This window comes from Muntiacus reevesi, chromosome 2, assembly GCF_963930625.1.
Source record: "Muntiacus reevesi chromosome 2, mMunRee1.1, whole genome shotgun sequence".
In the NCBI taxonomy this organism is placed as follows: Eukaryota; Metazoa; Chordata; class Mammalia; order Artiodactyla; family Cervidae; genus Muntiacus; species Muntiacus reevesi.
Window position 1 is genome coordinate 86,130,511 of NC_089250.1, and position 20,876 is coordinate 86,151,386.

The following is a 20,876-nucleotide window of genomic DNA, read 5'->3' on the forward strand; positions in this document are numbered from 1 at the left end:
TCATGTCTGACTCTGAGACTTCATGGACTGTAGCCTGCCATGGGATTTCCCAGACAAGGATACTGGATCAGTTTGCCATTTCTTTCTCCAGGGAATCTTCCCGACACAGGGATTGAACCTGTGTCTCCAGCTTGGCAGGTGGATTCTTTACCATTGGCCACCTGGGTAGCCTCTCTCTCTCTCTCTCTCTCTATATATATATATATATATATATATGATCATAAAATTAAGCACTAAATTATATGGTTGAGGAAAACGTGCATAAGAGCTTTAACGAGGGCAGCGAATGAGCATACAAGGAACGCGATGACCGGTGTGATGGTGACATAGAGGAGATGCAAATCTTAATTTAGCATTTAACAGATTCATCTGGAAGTGGAATGCGTAGGCTAGTGTGGAAAGGTAGTGTCAGGAAGGCCAGATTCAGTGAGGTTATGGTGCTTCAGATAGGAAGTGATTCTTGGAATGTTAGAGTGAGGAAGGAATCTGATTGGAAGACATTCTGAAAGAAAATTGAATATCTTCATTGGACAGTATAGAATAGATGGAGATGCTTGAGTTGCAGATATGGACAGTTTTTCTCTCTTTTTGAGATACTACAAGGTCACAACTATGGGAAGTCAAACTGAGGGGCTCAAAGCAAAACCAGGGCCAAGCAAATAAATAATGGTTTTCCATCATGTTATCTGATGTGGACTCTAAAAAAGGTCACATACATTCCCAGTGACTTGTTAAGCAGCTCTCCAAAAATAGCAAGTCTGTCCCCAAAGATTCAAGATCGCTTGCTTTCACCACCCAACTACTAAATCAATGATTTACCTAATGATAATCCAATATTTATCTTTTATTCAAAGTCTCTTTGCCACATATTCACTAGGTATGGTGAGTGGGGATACAGAATACAGGATGAATAAGACACCAATTTGTATCTAGAGACACTATTTCATCTCTACTGAAAATAGCAGGGAATTTTCCCAAATGATCCTTGAAGGATGGGTACAATTTTGCTGGTGGCAATAAAGGGTAAAGTGGAGGGCAATAGTGGAGGAAGGCATAACAAAAATAAGGATTGACAGAAGCTTGTGGAATAACGAGGCGGTGGGAAAAAGCAGGCTTTGGAGGCTTGGACCTGGGAGATGGGGGCTTCCCAGATGGCGCTAGTGGTAAAAGAATTCACTTGCCAATACAGCTGACTTAAAGACGTGTGAGTAGGGAAGATCCCCTGGAGAAGGGCATGGCAATCCACTCCAATATTCTTGCCTGGAGAATCCCATGGACAGAGACTCCTGGCAGGTTACAGTCCAGAGGATGGCACAGTCGGACACAACTGAAGCGACTTACCACGCACGCTGAGTTGGTTGAGAAAATCGCATTAGCTTTGAGAGCCAATGCAGTGAGCTTAGTCGCGCAGTTGTGTCCGACTCTTTGAGACCCAAGGGATGTAACCCGCCAGGTTCCTCTGTGCATGGGATTCTTCAGACTTTGAGAGCCAAGGATCTCCTTTTCCTGGTATGATAACGCCGAGCAGGTTAGAGCTGTGCGTACGCTCTGCTTAGTCGCTCAGTCCTGTACGACTCTTTGAGACCCCATGGACTGTAGCCGCTAGGCTCCCCCTGCCCATGGCAAGAGTACTGGAGTGGGTAGCCATGCCCTCCTCCAGGGGATCTTCTCAACCCAGGGATCGAAGCCAGGTCTTCCGCGTTGCAGGCAGATTACCGTCTGAGCCACAAGCGAAGCCCAGGTTAGACGTGTGGTCTCCCACAATTTCTTCTCAATTTTACTTTGAAATAATGTCAGATTTCAGAAAAGTTGCAAGAGCAGCACAAAGGAGTCCCATGTATCCTTCACACCGATTCATCATTTGTTAATGCTGTGTGACTGACGTACATCTTTGTAACCTCATTTCTTGACAAACCTCCTCTGTCTTTGACAACGCAGAGATTCTCGTATGTGTTTTCCCTCTGCTTGGATTGATACCCCACTCGCAGCCTGGCTGATTCTTATTCCTACTTCAGACCTGACCTACTCTCATAGGTCTTAGCCAAAGTGAGTTAGGTGCTAACCGATTCGAAAGTCTGGCTTCGACCGGCAGGCTCGCTGTGTCCGCCCCCATCCGCTATCTCCGCCCCTTCGCCTGCTGTCTCCGCCCCTAGCGCGTCCACAGAGACTCCTGGGGCGGAAGGGGCGTGGCTCCGTGAGCCGAGCAGCCGAGACCCGGAAGTGCGGGCTCACGTGCTGCTGCTGCAGGCTGGGAGGCTTTTAGGTGAAGGATGGCCCTGGAAGGGAAGAACAAACGGGGGAAAAAGCAGAGTGCTCAGGAAAGGTGAGTGGCTCGCGGCTCATCTGCCTGGGCGGGAATGCGTTTGGGAGCTCGGGGCGCGAGGGGTGGAGCGTGGAATCATGTCGTTGAGTCTGTGGCGTCCGTGTCTAGAGAGAACCCGGACGGTGGCGCTTGTGGGAATCTGGAAGGAGACTATGAGGTTGGACAAGTCGCCAATAGTTTATTCCGCGGCAAGCAACCCTCCAGGGGCAGTTCGGGTCGGCTGGCTTCCCTCTTCGGCTCTGTGAAGCCTCAGCTTCAACCCGTGTACGTGCCTGTGCCTAAAGTAAGTCACTGCGTTCTACTCCGAATGGCCCATTAGAACAACTTTAAAACAACCTACCTACCTTGCAGGGGATGCTTTGTAAACTGGGGCAGATAGGATCAATTTTCAGTAACTTTCCATTACTGGATGTACTAGTGAAAGAGAAAAGATGCTACTTTAGAAAGACCACTAAATGATGAGGTCTCAAACATAACTTTAAACTTTTAAAAGGAAGCCATCAAAAAAAGAAAACGAGATGAGGAGGAAGAAAGTTCACCCCAAATCCAAAGGCCACTTTTGCAAGAACCTGCCAAAAAAATGAAAGTGAAGAAGAAACTTTCTGATGCAGAGAAGAAGTTGGCAAACAGGTTGGTAAAATTCTTTTAAGTTGATGGTAAAGAAATCAGATGGTAATTAAATTGAGATTCTTATACTGGTAATATTCATTTCAGTTTTTTTCCTCACTTTATAGTTCTCTTTAAAATTTTTTTATTATGTTAAGTCCCATACATTTTCAGAAATTGAAAAGAGTAAAGAACCCCATGTACCCAGCATCAGCAGTAATTAATACTTGGCAAATCTTGTTTCATCTTTACCCTGTTCATATCTTCCTCATTGTTTGGAAGCAAACCTAAGACTTAGGTTTCATCTATAAATATTACTGCATGTATATAGAAGGTGAGTTTGGTTTTCTTAAACTTATTCAGTCAGAGATCAGATTCCTCCATTAGCTCAATTTTTTAAAAAACAGTTTATTTGAATTGAGATCCATATAACAGTACCAAATACATTTCTAGTTAACTTTCCTCAGTCTCTCAGACCACTCTCTTCACACTTTTTATATCTCTGTTGTCTGTTGGCAGGTGATCTTGTTACCTATTCTGAGAGTTATGAATTGCTAACAGTTGTGAATTACTCCTTTCATCCTCCTCCTGATTGCAGCTATGCACATTTTTAGTTTCTTCCCCTTTTAGAGAAGGGTGTCTTACTCTCTGTCCAAGATTATTGCAGGCACCTGTACTGTTTATATATACCAAATACCTCTTCTGCCTTCTCAGAGGTTATGCCATTAGATACCTACATCCATTTCTCCTCTTTCCTATGTCTGATCTGTCCACTCAACATGCTCTTAAAGATTTTCATCTTAAAGGAATCCAACAAACCCCTGTCCTCAGACATATGTGAACCCCAAATCTTTCTTTCATTGTTGAGCTTTTAGAAAAAGAAGTCTCTACTTGCTCTCTCTTCCTTTTCTTGATCTATCTTCTCTTCCACACACACGCACTCTGGTTGTTAATTTTTCATTTGATCTGACCATACTTCTGAAACAGTGCTTAAGGAAGCCATTCTGACCTAGATGCCCCATTTAATAGGGAGCACTTCCTCTAACTGTAGCCCTCTTTTACATGTTGCTATTCTTCTTGAAGCTATTGCATTCTTTGATGGCAACGTCTTCCGAGTCTCCAGTTCTCTGTCTGTTCCTTCTCACTGTTATCTCAGGCACCTTTCCTTCTGACTCTTCCTTCCTTAAATGTTCATTTCATTTGGGGTTCTGTTCTGGGTCATCTCATGATTCTTTTTTATACCCATCTATCTGGGCAGTCTCCCAGTCTCTGTGGCTCTAGAATTTTGATCTTGTTGTCTCTTTTTAAAACATACATTTATTTGACTGAGCCAGGTCTTAGTTGTCACCTGAGGGGTCTTTTAGTTGCAGCACATGGGATATAATTCCCTGACCAGAGATGGAAAATGGCCTCCCTGCCTTGGGAGCACTGAGTCTTAGCCACTGGTGAAAGTGAAAGTGAGAGTTGCTCAGACGTGTCCAACTCTTTGCGACTGCATGGACTGTAACCCTCCAGGCTCCTCCGTCCATGAGATTTTCCAGGCGAGAATACTGGATTGGGTTGCTGTTTCCTTCTCCAGGGGATCTTCCCGACCCAGGGATTGAACCCAGGTCTCCCACGTTGAGGGCAGATTTTTTACTGTCTGATCACGAGGGAAGCCCACTGGACCATCAGGGAAATCCCCTGATCTCTACTGCTTGATCTGTAAACCTGTATATCTGTCTGTCAGTCTGCTCATTGTTCTTCTTTGTTCAGTTGCTAGTGGTGTCCGACTCTTTGCAACCCCGCAGACTGCAGCACACCAGCTTCCCTGTCCTTCACCATCTTCGGGAGTTTGCTCAAACTAATGTCCATTGAGTTGGTAATGCCATCCATCATCTCATCTTCTGTCGTCCCCTTCTCCTGCCCTCAATCTTTCCAAGCACCAGGGTCTTTTCCAGTGAGTCGGCTCTTTGCATCAGATGGCCAATATATTGGAGCTTCAGCCTCAGCATCAGTCCTTCCAGTGAATATTCAGAGTTGATTTCCTTTAAGATTGACTGGTTGGATCTCCTTGTAATCCAAGGGGCTCTCAAAAGTCTTCAACACCACAGTTTGAAAGCATCAATTCTTTGGCAGTGTCAAATCATGCGATGCTCTGCTGCCCATTGGCTTATTCATATACATCTCAAATTCAGGATGCTTCAAACTGATCTAATTATCCTCATCATACCTGTTTCTCTGCATGAGTGGTGCCATCAGCCTTCCAGTTGCCTGAGCCTGTGACTTGGGAGTCATCTTAGACTCCTTCTTTTCCCTACATAACTCATAAGTTGCCAAGTCCTCATCATGCTATCTTTTAATTATCTCTTATAATCCACTTTCCCTTTCCATCACCTCTCTTGCTCTGGTGGGTTTGTTGTCTTCTGAGATGCCTGCAGTTGTAACTGTCTCCTTACTGGTCTCCCTTACCCAGGCTTGCCACATTCATAACTATCTTCTGCTCTGCTGCCCATAATGTGAAATGCCAGACTGAATGAATCACAAGCTGGAATCAAGACTATCAGGAGAAATACCAGCAACCTCAGAAAGGCAGATAGTACTCTAATGGCAGAAAGTAAAGAGGAACTAAAGAGCCTCTTGATGAGGGTGAAAGAGGAGAGTGAAAAAGCTGGCTTAAACCTTAGTATTCAAAAAACTAAGATCATGGCATCTGGTCCCATCGCTTCATGGTAAATAAATGGGGGAAAAGTGGAAACAGTGACAGACTTTTTTCTCTTGGGCTTCAGAATCACTGCAGATGGTGACTGCAGCCATGAAATTAAAAGACGACTGCTCCTCAGAAGAAAAGCTATGATAAATGTAGATAGCGTATTAAAAATCAGGCATCACTTTGCTCTGCTATAGTCAAAGCTATGGTGTTTGCAGTTGTCATGTGCAGATGTGAGAGTTGGACCATAAAGAAGGCTGTGTGCTGAAGAATTGATGCTTTCAAACTATGGTGCTGGAAAAGACTCTTGAGAGTCGCTTGGACTGCTAGGAGATCAAACCAGTCAATCTTAAAGGAAATCAGTCCTGAATATTCATTGGAAGGACTGATGCTGAAGCTCCAATATTTTGGCTACCTGATGCGAAGAACCGACTCATTGGAAAAGACCCTGGTGCTGGGAAAGATTAAAGGCAGGAGAAGGGCACGACAGAGAATGAGATGTTTGGATGGCATCACCAACTCAACGCACATGAATTTAAGCAAACTCCAGGAGATAGTAAAGGGCAGGGAAGCCTCCTGGCGTGCTGCAGTCCATGGGGTCCCAAAAGAATCAACACGACTGAGTGACTGAAGAGCAGCTGCTGCCCAAATGACCTTTTTCAGGCACCTTAAGGGTCTTCAGGGGTTCCTCATCTTCTGTGGGATAAAATCTAAGCACTTTTGCATAACAGGCATGGTCCTTCTTGATCTGGTTCCTACCTTACAATTGTGTCTCATTTCATTTCACTCCTGCTGCTGCTGCTAAGTCACTTCAGTCGTATCTGACTCTTAGCGACCCCATGGACCACAGCCTACCAGGCTCCTCCATCCATGGGATTTTCCAGGCAAGAGTACTAGAGTGGGGTGCCATTGCCTTCTCCAACTTTACAATACTGGTAGAATTTATTGGGTTGGCCAAAAAGTTCGTTCAGGTTTTTCTATAACATCTTCTGGAAAGACCCAAATGACCTTTTTGGGCAAGCCAATAATTTTGATAAGCAGTCCTTTAAGTATTGCAGTAGGAAATCTGGTCTCTCCTGTTAGTCAGATTGGTTTTACAAAGTTAAGTACTTTGCTGGTCTATTAACCTTAATAGAGCCCCTGGGAGTGCTGCAGTAACTCTAGAATTCTAGAACAGAGAATGAAATTAGGCATTGGTAGTCAGTCAGTTCAGTCGCTCAGCTGTGTCTGACTCTGCATGAACCACAGCACACCAGGCCTCCCTGTCCATCAACAACTCCCGAAGTCTACCCAAACTCATGTCCATTGAGTCGGTGATGCCATCCAACCATCCCATCCTCCCTTGTCCCCTTCTCCTGCCTTCAGTCCTTCCCAACGTCAGGGTCTTTTCAAATGAGTCAACTCTTTGCATCAGGTGGCCAAAATATTGGAGTTTCAGCTTCAGCATCACTCTTTCCAGTGAACACCCAGGACTGATCTCCTTTAGGATGGACTGGTTGGATCTCCTTGCAGTCTAAGTGACTTTGAAGAGTCTTCTCCAAAACCACAGTTCAAAAGTATCAATTTTTCTGCACTCAGCTTTCATTATAGTCCAACTCTCAGGTCCATACGTGACTACTGGAAAAACCTTAGCCTTGACTAGATGGACCTTTGTTGACATTGGTAGAAGGTAAACTAAATCCCCAAGAGCTTCACGTGAACCAGCTTTTGTTTGAGTGATCTTTTGTTACTTTATTAGTTGGCAGTTTTAACCTATTTTCAGAAATTGACCTTAACTTTTGCTAACTCTTGAGTTTCCTAAAGATACAAGTCACATTTTGATAATGCTGTTTAAATGTAGATGTAATTATGAATGGTAAGTTTATGTATAGGAAATCCAGAAGAAGGTGGAAGTATTCCTAATCTGTGCTTTGTCAGATGCTAGACCTGATTTCCATGCCCTCTTATTTTTGGCTTAAAAAGAGAAGATGCTTTAGCAAGCGCTGATTTAGAAGAAGAAATTCACCAGAAACAAGGACAGAAAAGGAAAAATTCTCAACCTGGTGTTACAGTCGCAGATAAAAAAGTACTTGATGATGTAGATGAGACAGTTGTAAATCGAAGAAAGAAAATTGAAATCAACCAAGAAGAAGAGAGATTAAAGAATGAGAGAACTGTGTTTGTTGGGAATTTGCCTGTCACCTGTAATAAGAAGGTGAGTGTATAGTCTGTATATTATAAACATGCAGAGAAATTATTAATTCATAATTCTGGTTTTGTGTTTGTATGTTACTTGCTCAGTCATGTCCAACTTTGCAAACCCATGGACTGTGGTTCACTAGGTTCCTCTGTCTTTGCAAATTTCCAGGCAAGAATACTGGAACGGGTTGCCATTTCCTCCTCCAAGGAATCTTCTCAACCCAGGGGATTGAACCCAAGTCTCCCACATTGCACGCAGGTTCTCTATGGTCTGAGCCGCCCGAGAAGGCCATTATCACTTTATTGAATAAGCACATAATTAATAAGTCATTAATATATAATTTCATTATAAGTGACTATGTAAATCATTTGATAGGTTCATTCCAGCATCCACCTGCTCCTTTCCATTCCCAGAGTCTCTGCTCTATTTCAGGCTTTTGCAAATCTTGTCTGAACTGTCACAGTGCTCTCCTCTCTGGTTTTTTCCTCCAGCTTTCTCTTCTGTTGCATGTCACAAGAACAGAAGCGTGGTGTGTGCAGGGATGCTTATTTTTCTTTTTCACTTCTCTGTCACTAGCACTTGAAACAGTGTCTGGTGTGAATGCATCCTTCCTAAGTGTCCTCCATTATGTGGAGTTTGCTCAACCAAGACATGCCCTGTTCTTTGTGTGTGTTCATGTGATAGTCACCCTGATGGCAATCCCTTGGGTCAAAATCCTGCTTATCTTTTGAGGAACAGTTTCAGTTCCACTTTCTTAAAACAGTACAAGAAGCCTACTTTCTGATTTTTCCCTTTCCCCTTTGGCCTTTTGTCTCCTAGCTTTTGATGTTGGTTATTTTGTAGAATATAATCCATTTTCCATAGTAGCATAGTTTCGGTTTGGTTACTTATCTTCGTGTTAGATTATAAGGGCTCAAGGGAAGAGAGTGTTTGTGGAGCTTTACATGTTAAATAAGTTATTTTTGAATTAAAGTTGCTTATAGACATTATTGTGTGAGCTGTCAAATATACACATTCATCACATCCTGAGCCAGTCAAAAGAATAATGTATACAATTACCCAAAGGTTTTTCTTGCATCTGATGGTCTCAGTTCCAGACAATTGGGAAATTTCCCATAGTGACATAAGCATCCTTAAAATCCATTTCTGGTTTAAATAAGCCAATGTGAAAAGATCGCAGAATCTATGGAGCACATAATGCTAGTTTACATGTAGTAAAAGATTATGAAAGATTGAAAGGCAGAAATGTGTATTTCAGGGATAGTAACATGACCTGTGTTTTTTTATATATAAGTTTCAGTAAAAACTTTTGTCTTCTAACTGAATAGTTACTTACTTTTCCTGAAATATTCTTGAAATGTGGTAGGAAAAGATTATCCAACCATTTTACTTAATTCTGTTTTATGGTACTTATTTGATTTTTTTAAAATGGACTAAAATATATGTATCATTTTTTTTTATTTTAGAAGCTGAAGTCATTTTTTAAAGAGTATGGACAGATAGAATCTGTACGATTTCGTTCTCTGGTATGTTTTCCTTCCTTGAAAGTACATCATCTGAAAATGTATTGCATGTGAATCAGACTTTTTCATGTGTTGGTTTTAGTGAGATGAAGGAGCCCTTGACTTTAACCTTCAGAATCAACAGGCTCAAATCGCGCGCCAAAGCAGAATCACACTTGCTGTCTATTACTGACCCTTGGACTTTGTTAGGTAATTTAATGAGTTCACATAGTAAAGTGATATCCTTCCTAAGTATTGGAGGGTGCATCTGTGACTTTTGTTTGTGAGTCAGTTGAACAGGTGGAGACCTTCAACCTATTGAGTAGCATTTCTGGAATCACAGCTGTTCATATGGGGGGTTTGCCTGACTGCAGAGCAGTACTTATGCTCTGACATAGAAAGATAAAGTATGTTTAATCAGTTTAATGTTAAAACTTTATGGAAGTAAATGGTATCTGATTTCATCAATTGAGTGCTCTGTAGACCAGTTATAGCCACGTTCCTTGGAACATGAAGAAGCATCATTCATAGATTTTTTTAATATAATTAATATGTATTAGAATATAAGAAATGTTTATTCCTTGTTTCAAACTGCTCTTTCTCAGCATGGTTCTCTAAAATGGGGTTTCTCAACCTTGATACCATTGACATTTGATGCTGGATAATTGTGTGTTGTTGGGCCCTGGCCTGTGCAATACAGCATTCCTGGCCTCTACCCGCTAGGTGCCGGTAGCATCCTTCCCACCCGGTGGTAACAGCCAATTGCCAGACGTCCCCAGCAGGCAGAACTGCCCACTTCTCTAAAAGTGGACCTTTCTTAAGGTTTTGGCACAGTCTCCATGATTACTCTCATGGTGATGGTTTCTCCCATTTATCACGTGCGTCTTCCGTCAGCCCTTCTGAGTCCTGTCTCCTCGGGTCAGATCCTTGCCTGCCACATCCACGGGGCTGTCCTGCCAGCACCCCGTTTTCAGCCCCTCTGTGCTCACCTCACCCGCATCGCTCCGGTACCCCGTCCCATGCCATCTGCTGATTATCTGTTCTTTAGTACCGCTCAGACTGCCGGCCTTGGACTCTTTTCTTTAGCCCATCCCGCCAGTTGCTTGTCATCTCTGCCTGGGTTTCAACTGTGGTTTCTTCTGAAAATGAGTCATTCCTTTCTTTTTCCATTGTCCCCCCTAAGTTTTTGCTCCTTACCAAAATAGTCACAGAAGCCTATTACAGCTCCTGCTTTCAGTCTGCCTCACATGTATCCAACACACCTCTGTCTACTTAATCTTCCTAAAGCGCTTCTTTCTGGAACTCCTAACCCGAAATCCCTCTCCTCCACCTCCCCTCCCGTGAACATCAGACACACACGAACACACACACACGCACCCCTGCCTCGGCTTGGTGTTCTTCTTGAGGAGCCAGCCCGGCTTCTTCAGTATCCCCGAATCACTGGTGAGTGAGGTGAGCCTGCCGTCTGCCCTCCGGCCCCCGGCACCTCACTGCGGTCTTTAGGAGGCGGCCGCGACATTGTGATGCTGCTCCTGCTCCCCCAGGCTGTGAGCCCAGCTGCCCCTGGGGTCACCAGCACCTGGTTCACATCAAATATGTATGGAGGTGCCTAAAAATCTTGTCATTTTCCTAGCTGTTCGTTCTTCCCGACATCCTGACGGTCTGCGCAGGGTGGCCCTGGGGCCCTGCACTCTTCCCCACGTGACCTGCCTGCAGCCTGGGCTCTGCGCTTGCAGCAGATCATACCCACCCTCGCCTTTGGCTCAGTTCTTTGTTTTTTTAACTTAGGCAAAATTGGTATGTGACGTTATGTTAATTTCAGGTGTTAATGTAACAGTCAGCGTCTGTTTACACTACGGAGTGGTCCCCACAATGAGCCCAGTCACCATCTCTCACTGTGCACTTGGCCCCTTCACTCATTTTGCCCACTCTCTACGCCCTTCTCTCTGGGTCTCCACCAGTCTGTTCTCTGTATCTCTTGAGTTTTATTTTGTTTTTTAATTTGGTCATACTGTGAGGCTTATAGGATTTTAGTCTCCCAACCAGGGATCAAACCTGGGCCCTTGGCAGTGAGAGCACGGTGTGCTAACCACTGGATCACTGGGGAATTCCCTGTTTTGTTTTTTAGATTGCACGTATAAGTGACATCACAGGGTATTTGTGTTTACTTCCCTTACCGTACCCTCAGCATGTATCATGCTGTTGCAAATGGCAAGATTCCCTTCTTTTTTATGGCTGAGTAGTATTTCACTGTATGTATGTTCTGGCAATCCTTCTTAAACTCTCATTTTGCCCATCAAGATAATATGTATTTTTCAGAAGGCATTTAAGATGTCACTTATTCAAGGCTTTTTGATAACTTTATAACATCAAGTGGTATTTTTTCCCTCTGAATCCCTTTTGTAATTTACTGCCCTCTGCTCCGTCTGTTCGTGCTTACCTCTGATAGCAGGCCACAGGCCCCGAGAGCTCCTGGAATGCACCAGGCAGGTGTGCTTTGATGCCTGGCCTTCACACGTTGGTTACTCATGTGGGCATTTCTCACGTCTTGTGCTGTATTTCTGTCTGTATTCTCAGAGTTTTACCATTTGTTAGTTTGAGCAAGACAGACTCAGAAGTAGTAGTTGAAATTTCTTACTTTTACTATGTGAACTATCAAATGACTAAAAGACAGGTTTTCCAGAGGAGATTTATAGTGCCTGCCCTAAATGAGATGGGCGTTTATAGATACCCCTGGACTGTGAGCTCGGCAGTTTGTATCTTTTTACCTTCCTGCTCACAGTACCTGGTGGTGTTTGGCACATTGCTGTTAGTCCCCGTTGTTGACTTGAATCCCCACCTTCTCCATAAAGTTTTCCCTACCTATTCCCATCACTCTTAGGTACTATGTATGACTGACAATAGCATGATCCTGAAAAAAGGGAGATTCCATTATTTGTCCAAGGACAGATACTGAAGGGTTTTGCTTTGTTTTTGCCAGTTGACTTATATAAACTGTTAGAGATACGCGTGAAGTCATGTTTTCTTATATTATTTATCAATTAAGTTAGACATATTTAAAATCACATAGCATATTCAATAAAATGTCAACTTAGAAGTATCTCTTTTTTCCATGCTCACTTTATAAAACAATTTTTTTTCACTTTATGAAACAATTTTCCTTAACACTGTTCACATGTATCTTCAACAACATTGTCCCCTCATATGACCAGCAACCCTTTCAAGTCATTCGTTATTTCCGCCTAGTTTGAGAGTCGCTGCCTATGAAATCTGAATATGGCACTGTCATTGGAAGTGTTTGTCCTCAGCCACAAGGACCCATTCATGCAACACTAGGACAGTTGTTTCTGATTCAGTATTTCCTTAATTTTTTATTCCATACCGGAGTTAGGTATTTATAATTCAATTAATTAAAATATAATTATTTTGAAATAATGTTGATGTCTTTCCTGTAATACTTTTGTTTTTCTCTTAAAGATTCCAGCAGAGGGAACTTTGTCCAAAAAGTTGGCGGCAATAAAGTAAGTTTTTAATTAGAGAAAGGGAGTACTTATAAATTCTCTTCCATTTTGATGAAAAATGAGATAATTTCTTAACCTCACAGATGTTTATATTTGGATGAACCATCGTGGTTTATTGTTTCTGATGTCTATAATAACATATAAATTTGTCAGATGTGTGTCTTCAAGCCTCAATGTAGGTTGTAGAGTCACAGAAAGAATTGCAGAATAATTTAAAATGATTCATGAGCAATGAGAAATTTCTGAGACGTTTAATCAGACATAGTGTGTGAAGAGAATAAGAAAGTTTTGCAAAAAAAAAAGGAAAGTTTTGCATCTAAATATTCTATTATAAATCACATTTCATCAGTGCTAAGGCACGCATTTCCTGTACCTTAACATTTTTAAGCTCAAAATGCATCTTCAAATCAGAGGTGCCTCATGATTGCTATTGGCTGGCCAGGTTTTTCCAGGGAAATTCTTTAGGTCAAACTATAAGATAGATAAATGGGGAATCAGATTAAACAGGATTCTAAAGACTTTTCAAGTGGAAAACTGTACAAAACCAAAGTATGTCTGGGGGTCGACACTTGGGTGATAAAGCACATAGACAGGCAGGGAAGTAGTTCCTTAAAGGTGGGCGTGGTGGTTGCCTTTGAAGGGGAAGGGCTGCGGTTGTTGGGGCCACAGAGAGGCTAAGGGGGTGCTAAGCGCTTCGTTGTTTCAGTCGTGCCGACTCTTGGCGACCCCATGGACTGCAGCCCGCCAGCCTCCTCTGTCCACGGGATTCTCCAGGCAAGAATACTGGAGTGGGTTGCTATTTGGGTATTACCCTGTTAATGGTTTCCTTAGCTGTATGCGTTTACAGGTTTGCACAGCTTTTATTTTACAGTAAAAAGGAAAAGGCAAGTTGTCTTTCCCATTTGTGTGTGTATTAGATCCAGAGCTGCAGCTAAGGTGACAGTTCGTGATGTGGTGGGATTGCCTGGGGTGGGCTCCTGCTTTCTGACAGTGACGACCGGAAAGAGAGCATGGGTCACGTGTTTCACCATTACCTGTACCAGCTGGGTGTTAGTTTTTGGGTTATTACTAAATGTTTATGAAAAGAATTTATGAAAATCCTCCCAGAAATTCTTGTCATAGGTGCTGATTGAGAGTGTAAAACGAGCTGTATTTATTTTAGTGACTTTGGGATTAGCAAATTTTACAGTCTTTTTTTTTTTTTTTAATGTAGGCGTAAAATTCATCCCGATCAGAAAAATATTAATGCTTATGTTGTGTTTAAGGATGAGAGTGCTGCTACAAAAGCATTGGAAAGGTAATTTCGTCTCTTTGATGTTTGAGCAGAATTATTCTAAGTATGAGTCCATTCTGTCTTTATTCTTTGGATTCACTTCAGATTAAATACCCCAGTAGCTCAGTGCCTGCTTTTAATAACCATTTTCCCTTCATATTTATAACAGAAATGGGGCCCAGTTTGCAGAAGGATTTCGTGTTAGAGTGGATCTTGCAACCGAGACCTCCTCCGTAAGTAGTTCTTGCCCTGTCTGAAGAACATTTTCTTCTGAGCTTGTGCTGGGAGAGGAGCTGGGTTAGCCGGGAGCGTGAGGGAATTAGAGGAAACCGCCTCTGCCCTCTGTGGTCTCAGCGTGGGCACCGGGGGTGGGCGAGGGCTTAAGTCAGAGTTGCTCATTCCTGCTTATGCTCAGCCACTTCAGTCGTGTCCGACTCTTTGTAGCCCCATGGACTGTAGCCCGCCAGGCTCCTCTGTCCATGGGATTTCCCAGGCAAGAACACTGGAGCGAGTTGCCAGTTCTCCTCCAGGGGATCTTCTCAAGCCAGGGATGGAACCCACATCTCCTTCATTGACAGGTGGATTCTTTACCACTAAACCACCTGGGAAGCCTCTAGCTTTTGATTTTTTTTTTTTCTTTTTGGTTGTGCCATGCGGCATGTAGGATCTTAGTTCCCCAAACCAGGGATTGAACCTGCACTCCTCACATTGGAAGCATAGAGTCTTAACCATTGGACTACCAGGGAAGTCCAAGTCAGCATTAGCTTCAAGAAAGTGGTTCCCCAGACTTTTGGACTCAGTGGGAGAAGGCAAGGGTGGGATGATTTGAGAGAATAGCACTGAAACATGTATATTATCATATGTGAAACAGATTGCCAGTCCAGGTTCGATGCATGAGACAGGGTGCTCAGGGCTGGTGCACTGGGATGACCCAGAGGGATGGTATAGGGAGGGAGGTAGGAAGGAGGTTTGGGATGGGGGACACATGTACACCCATGGCTGATTTCATGTCAATTTCTGGCAAAAACCACCACAATATTGTAAAGTAATTAGCCTCCAATTAAAATAAATTAATTAATTTAAAAAAAGTGGTTCCCACTCCTACGTCAGATCCAATAATCCTAGAGAGTGTGGCTGGAAGTTATATTAAAGAGCATCGGAGCCATCACCTTATTTATAGACTAAGGTCTGGAGTTTAATTACTCATTAACAGTGTTTAGTTCCTGCTCTGTGTCAGGGGTTCAGTGCTGAGACACAGTCTCAGTTGTCTAGGAGTTTGCAGTGTAAAGGTAAAGGTGAGCAGATGGGCTAACCATGGCACTGTCTTATGATAAATTCTGTCATAAACATCAGCTCAGGAATGGGCCACTCAGTGTGGGAGGTTGCCAGCAAGAAGGGACAAAGGAGGGTTTCCTGGAGAACGGGTGTTCTATCAGTGTTATATGGGCAAAAAAATTTTGAACACTGTGAATGGTGGGACCAAAACCTAATCCTTTGTGGGGGTTCCAAGAGCTCAATAAAGTTATTAGTGGGTAGAGTGTGAAGAGAGGCCACGGAGTTGCTGTTGAAGGAATAGGTGGAGGGCAGTCATGATGACCCCGGCCTGCCATGTCAAGGAGTCTGGGTTTTGTTCAGAAGCTTTTCTTTGGGGTCTCTTGAAATGAATGAAGCATGAGTTGGTAAGAACTCACTGCAGAGACAGAAGGTGTTACTGTCGGTGTCAGGGTGGCTAGGTGAGAAATGACCAAGGCCTGGCTGACTGTCCTGGCTTTGATGGTGGACCTGGCACCAAATAGCAAACTGGCCTGAGGGGCTCAATGTTTGCTCCCCGTTTTTGTGAATAAAGTTTTATTGCTACACAACCATACTCATTACGAGCTCAGCCATGTCTGACTCTGTGCAGCCCCGTGAACTGTAGCCCACCAGCTCCTCTGTATGGGATTCTTCAGGCAAGAACACGAGTGGGTTGCCATTTCCTCCTCTAGGGAATCTTTCTGACCCAGGAATCGAACCCAAGTCTCTTGCATTGGCAGGCGGATGCTTTACCACTGACCCACCTGGGAAGCCCATTAGTTCTGTGTTATTTTGCTTTAACAGCAGAGGCGAGGGGTACAGCAGAGACTGCCTGAAATAGTTGCTTTCTGGCCCTTATAGAAAAAGCGTGCCCACCCCCAGAGGAGCAGGCCTTCCTCGAGCTCTGCCATGTTGGCCGTGCCAGCCGTGAGCAGAAGCCACTTCTCGCTCTGGGGCTCATGCTCCTGCGGGAAGGATGGCAGAAGCCGAGTCCACCAGGGGCCTGAGGGGCAGGGGAGCCAGGAGGTGGAGCCCGGTCAGACCTGTGCGGTGAGGGAAAGAGTGGACCTTCGTGGCGACTTCTGTTTTCCCTTTCATGACTGACACTTTTATTTTGTGTTTCAGAGGGACAAGAGGTCCGTATTTGTGGGGAATCTCCCATACAGTAAGTTTGTTTAAATAAAAAAGTATCTGTCTGTCATTGAAGTAGTGCAGATAACACCCAAGTGGTCGCTCAGTGTTTTGCTTTAAGACTAACTTTAGAAAGTGTGGAGTGTAACTTGACTAATTCCTGCGAGGCTGTGCTTACCTTGATGTATGATTAAACATCTCTAACTTCCTGAGGCCATGCCAAGTCCTCACTTCCCCTTTGGTTGAACCTGTTTTTAGAAGTTGAAGAATCTGCGGTTGAGAAGCACTTTTTGGCCTGTGGGAACGTTGTGGCTGTGAGGATCGTGCGGGATCAGGTTACTGGAGTCGGCAGAGGCTTTGGCTACGTGCTCTTTGAGGTACGGAGGTTAATGTGTCGTCTCTGCCCTTGAAGTATGTTGGGGGAGGCTGTCGCTGCTCTCCCACCATTCAGCCGTAGCGCTCATTGTCACCCTCAAATCGCACCTTAAGTAAATTCATAACCTGCCATAATACAGCACTGGTTCTAAAACTGCATCTAACCATGTGATGTCCTGGTTGTTTCTCCGTATTAATGTCATGAAGTAATGTTTTATTTATTGATCGATTTTGACTTTTGTATCTTTCTTATTTATTCTTAACTGGAGGATAATTGCTTTACAGTACTCTGTTGGTTTTGCCATTCATCAACATGAATCAGCTACAGGTGTATATATGTCCCCTGCTTCCTGAACCTCACTGCCACCTCCCACCCATCCCGCCCCTCTAGGTTTTCACAGAGCACCAACTCTGTGCCCCCTGCATCATATAGCAAATTCCCACTGGCTGGCTATTTTACATGTGTTAGTATGTTTCCAGGTAGTATGTTTCTCTCAATTCAGGCTCTCTCTTTCCCCCACTGTGTCCATAATTCTGTTCTCTATGTCTGCATTTCCACTGCTGCCCTGCATATAGGTTCATCAGTACTATCTTTCTAGATTCCATATATGTATTAATATGCTCTATTGTTTTTCTCTTTCTGACTTACTTTGTATAATAGACTGTATTTTAATCCACCACATTAAAACTGACTCAGATGGCTTTCTTTCTATGGCTGAGTAATATTCCACTGTGTACATGTACCACAACTTCTTCACCCAGTCAACTGCCGATGGACATCTAGGTTGCTTCCCTGTCCTAGCTATGGTAAATAGTGCCGCACTGAACATTAGGGTACACGCATCTTTTTCGGTTATGGTTTCTTCGGGGCTTATGCCCAGTGGTGGGATTGTTGGGTCAGATGGTAGGTTTATTCCTAGTCTTTCAAGGAATCTCCATATCATTCTCCATAGTGGCTGCATCAATTTACATTCCCACCAACAGTGCAAAGAGGTTGCCATTTGTCCACACCCTGTCCAGCATTTATATTGTTTGTAGACTTTTTGATGATGACCATTCTGACCAGTTGAAGTGATAGCTCAATGTAGTTTGATTTGCATTTCTCTAATAGTGAGGGATGTTGAGCATCTTTTCATGTGTTTATTAGCCATCTGTATGTCTTTGGAGAAATGCGTGCTAGGTCTTCTGCCTACTTTTTGATTGGGTTGTTTTTCTGGTATTGAACGGCATGAGCTGCTTGTATATTTTGGAAATTAATCCTTTGTCAGTTGTTTCATTAAATAATGTTTTAGATGCTGGCTTTTGATGGGCTTCCCTGGTGGCTCAGCAGGACAGAATCCACCTGCCTGTGCAGGAGATGCAGGTTCGGTCCCTGGATTGGGGAAAGTCCCCTAGAGAAGGAAATGGCAACCCACTCTAGTTTTGGCCTGGGAAATCCCATGGACAGAGGAGCCTGTTGGGCTACAATTCACGGGGTCTCCAAGAGTCAGACACAACTTGGTGACTAAACAACAACATTAAAGGTATTAAAGCTCCAAAACTCTACCTTCTGTAAAAGGAGAAAATTGACTGTTCACTCAGCTAGAAGAAAATTTTAGTTTTTGTTACACAGTTTATGTTTAGTTTGCTAAACATTAGCCAGTACCTTGTGTCTGAAATTACTGGAATACATGTACAACCCAAAGGCACTTAAGTTTTTCTTCCCTTTGCAATCACCCCTTCACACATTTCCTCTCAGTGTTTACCTCTGCATTTTTTTTTTTACCTCTGCCTTTTTATGGTCATACTTAATACTTGTGAACATAAGGTTCTGTAACTTGCCTTTATGCTGTTCTCTATTGTGTAAGTATGTTCCATTGAGGGATGCAACATAATTTATACTGTCTTCCCTAGTGTTTCCCAAATGTCACACATATGTACTGTCTTCTCTTTTTCCCTATAATAATGAAATTGGAGCGATTGTTTTTTCCTTCGAATGTTTGCCTCCATTTTTGGATTACTTCTTTAAGAAAGTTCCCCAGTGGGTTATCACTAACCAGATCAAGACATGTGACTGTTTTTAAGGCTCTTCATATGTAGGACCAGAGGGGTTTGAAGGAAGGGACTCACAGCCTGCTGCTTCTTCCATCATGACTGGTGTAACAATCTCACTGTCTCTCTGCTCTCTGTCTTCTGACTACTGATAAGTTTGTAAACCCCTATCACCAACATGTCATGAATATTTAGAGTTGTTAACACTGAGTTAGAATAAAAGAGTAACAGTGTTTGGAGTTTAAACGGCACCCTGAAGGCATCTAGTCTGACATCTGGTATAGAGTTCTCTGTTCTCAAATGAACCAGTACAGCAGGGGCTTTGCAGGAAGAGACTCGAGAGGAGGAGCTTCATTGGTTTAAAAGGCCACATAGGATTGATCTACTTAGTTGAAAGTTCATTTTTCATTGAGAAAAATGAAGCCTCTTTGATTGTGGCCTTACCTGGTCATTAGAGAAGGCAGCCTATGCTTCCTGGGGAGAAACGCATGAGGGTGCATGATTAAACTGCACGCACAGCTGCTGAAACACGGGGGTTGGACTTCCTACCTGCGGAAGTGAGCGGGGTTTCCACTCTTTCTTTCTTTGGCCACACCGAGGCCGGTGAGGTCGTTGTTCCCAACGAGGGATGGAACCTGTGCCCCCTGCAGTGGAAACACAGAATTCTAACCACTGAACTGCCAGGGAACTCCCGACAGGGTTTTCTGTATTATAAGCTTGAAAATTATTCTAATCCATAAAAGTTGTAATTTTGCTAGATTCTTTGCAGATGAATTTCTGTAAAATTTAATAAATTGATTTTTATTACAGAATACAGATGCTGTTCATCTTGCTCTGAAATTAAATAATTCTGAATTGATGGGAAGAAAACTTAGAGTCATGCGTTCTGTCCATAAAGAAAAGTTAAAGCAAAATTCAAATCCTAGTTTGAAGAATGTCAGTAAACCTAAGCAGGGACTTAACTTTGCTTCAAAAAGTGCACAAAATTCTAAAGGCTTGTTTATTGGAGAAAAAGCTGTTCTCATGAAGAAGAAAAAAAAAGGACAGAAGAAAAGTAGACAAACTAAGACACAGAAAAAGCAGAAGTAACAACCCGAAGCTTTTTTTCTTCCTTCACTAACTACTGGTAATAAAATTGTGATAAATCCATGTACTGAGTTTCGGAATTTTTTATATATGTGAAAGATGGACACTTTCTCAGTTATTCATGTTGTAATACTACCTTTGAAGCAACTATTTTCAGATGCAGCAGTTCAGTCTTCATGTAATACTGCTGATGGTATGAGAGATGATTTTAAGTGGAGGGTGAACATTTAGAATTTTAGTGGTTATGTATTATTCTACCATAGGTCGCAAATATACAATACCTGTCATTTTAAAGAATTACTTGGGATGAGACTAAATTTAAAAGTGAGTAAATTTAAAGAAAAATGAAACAACCATAATACTTATTGTACCTAGACAAAGTATCTAAATAAAAGTGGGAATACTGATTGATCTGAGGTCAAATGATAATCCCTAAGAAGTAAAGTTTTGAGGGCTGGTATATGATAGCTAGTCATTTTTCTTCCTTCCTTTTGCACTTACAATAAGTGGAGTTCTAGGTTTTAATTTCATTTCATCAACCTAATAACTAAACAGGAATTTTATATCAAATGTAGGTCTAATTTCTTAATTGGTGATTAGATTGGTTATTGCAGTCCTTGGTAAATTTGCTCTAAGGCAGATTTTTACTTTCTAATTTTTTTTTTTAAGTTTGTTTATTTTTGGCTGCACTGAGTCTTTGCCTTTTCTTTGGCTGCAGCAAGCAGGTTGTGGTGCGCAGGCTAAAGGACGCATGGACTCAGTGATTGTGGCGCATGAGATTAGCTGCCCCACAACACGTGGGATCATCCTGGAGCAGGGATCAAACCTGTGTCCCCTGCATTGGCAGGCGGATTCTTAACTACTGGA

The 20,876-nt window shown here is 42.9% G+C and overlaps 1 protein-coding gene across 2 annotated transcripts; it reads left to right on the forward strand.

The window, feature by feature from the left end:
* The first annotated feature begins 2,205 nt into the window (after positions 1-2,205).
* On the forward strand, positions 2,206-20,072 carry RBM34 (RNA binding motif protein 34). Of its 2 annotated transcripts, XM_065919831.1 has the most exons (11): positions 2,206-2,323; positions 2,432-2,606; positions 2,817-2,953; positions 7,581-7,812; positions 9,264-9,323; positions 12,777-12,820; positions 14,034-14,117; positions 14,263-14,326; positions 16,512-16,551; positions 16,776-16,894; positions 19,734-20,072. In XM_065919831.1, the coding sequence occupies exons 1-11, from the start codon at positions 2,271-2,273 to the stop codon at positions 20,010-20,012; spliced, it is 1,287 nt and encodes a 428-aa protein (XP_065775903.1). In that variant the 5' UTR covers positions 2,206-2,270; the 3' UTR covers positions 20,013-20,072. The 2 variants fall into 2 exon arrangements, with proteins under 2 accessions (XP_065775903.1, XP_065775904.1); XM_065919832.1 differs by lacking the exon at positions 9,264-9,323.
* The last annotated feature ends 804 nt before the right edge of the window (positions 20,073-20,876 follow it).

Excerpts from the sequence above, each read along its gene's own strand:
- RBM34 (XM_065919831.1), top strand. The coding sequence starts at position 2,271 with ATGGCCCTGGAAGGGAAGAACAAACGGGGGAAAAAGCAGAGTGCTCAG. Across the intron at positions 14,118-14,262 it reads GCTACAAAAGCATTGGAAAG|AAATGGGGCCCAGTTTGCAG; the intron begins GTAATTTCGTCT and ends TATTTATAACAG. Across the intron at positions 16,895-19,733 it reads TTGGCTACGTGCTCTTTGAG|AATACAGATGCTGTTCATCT; the intron begins GTACGGAGGTTA and ends TTTTTATTACAG.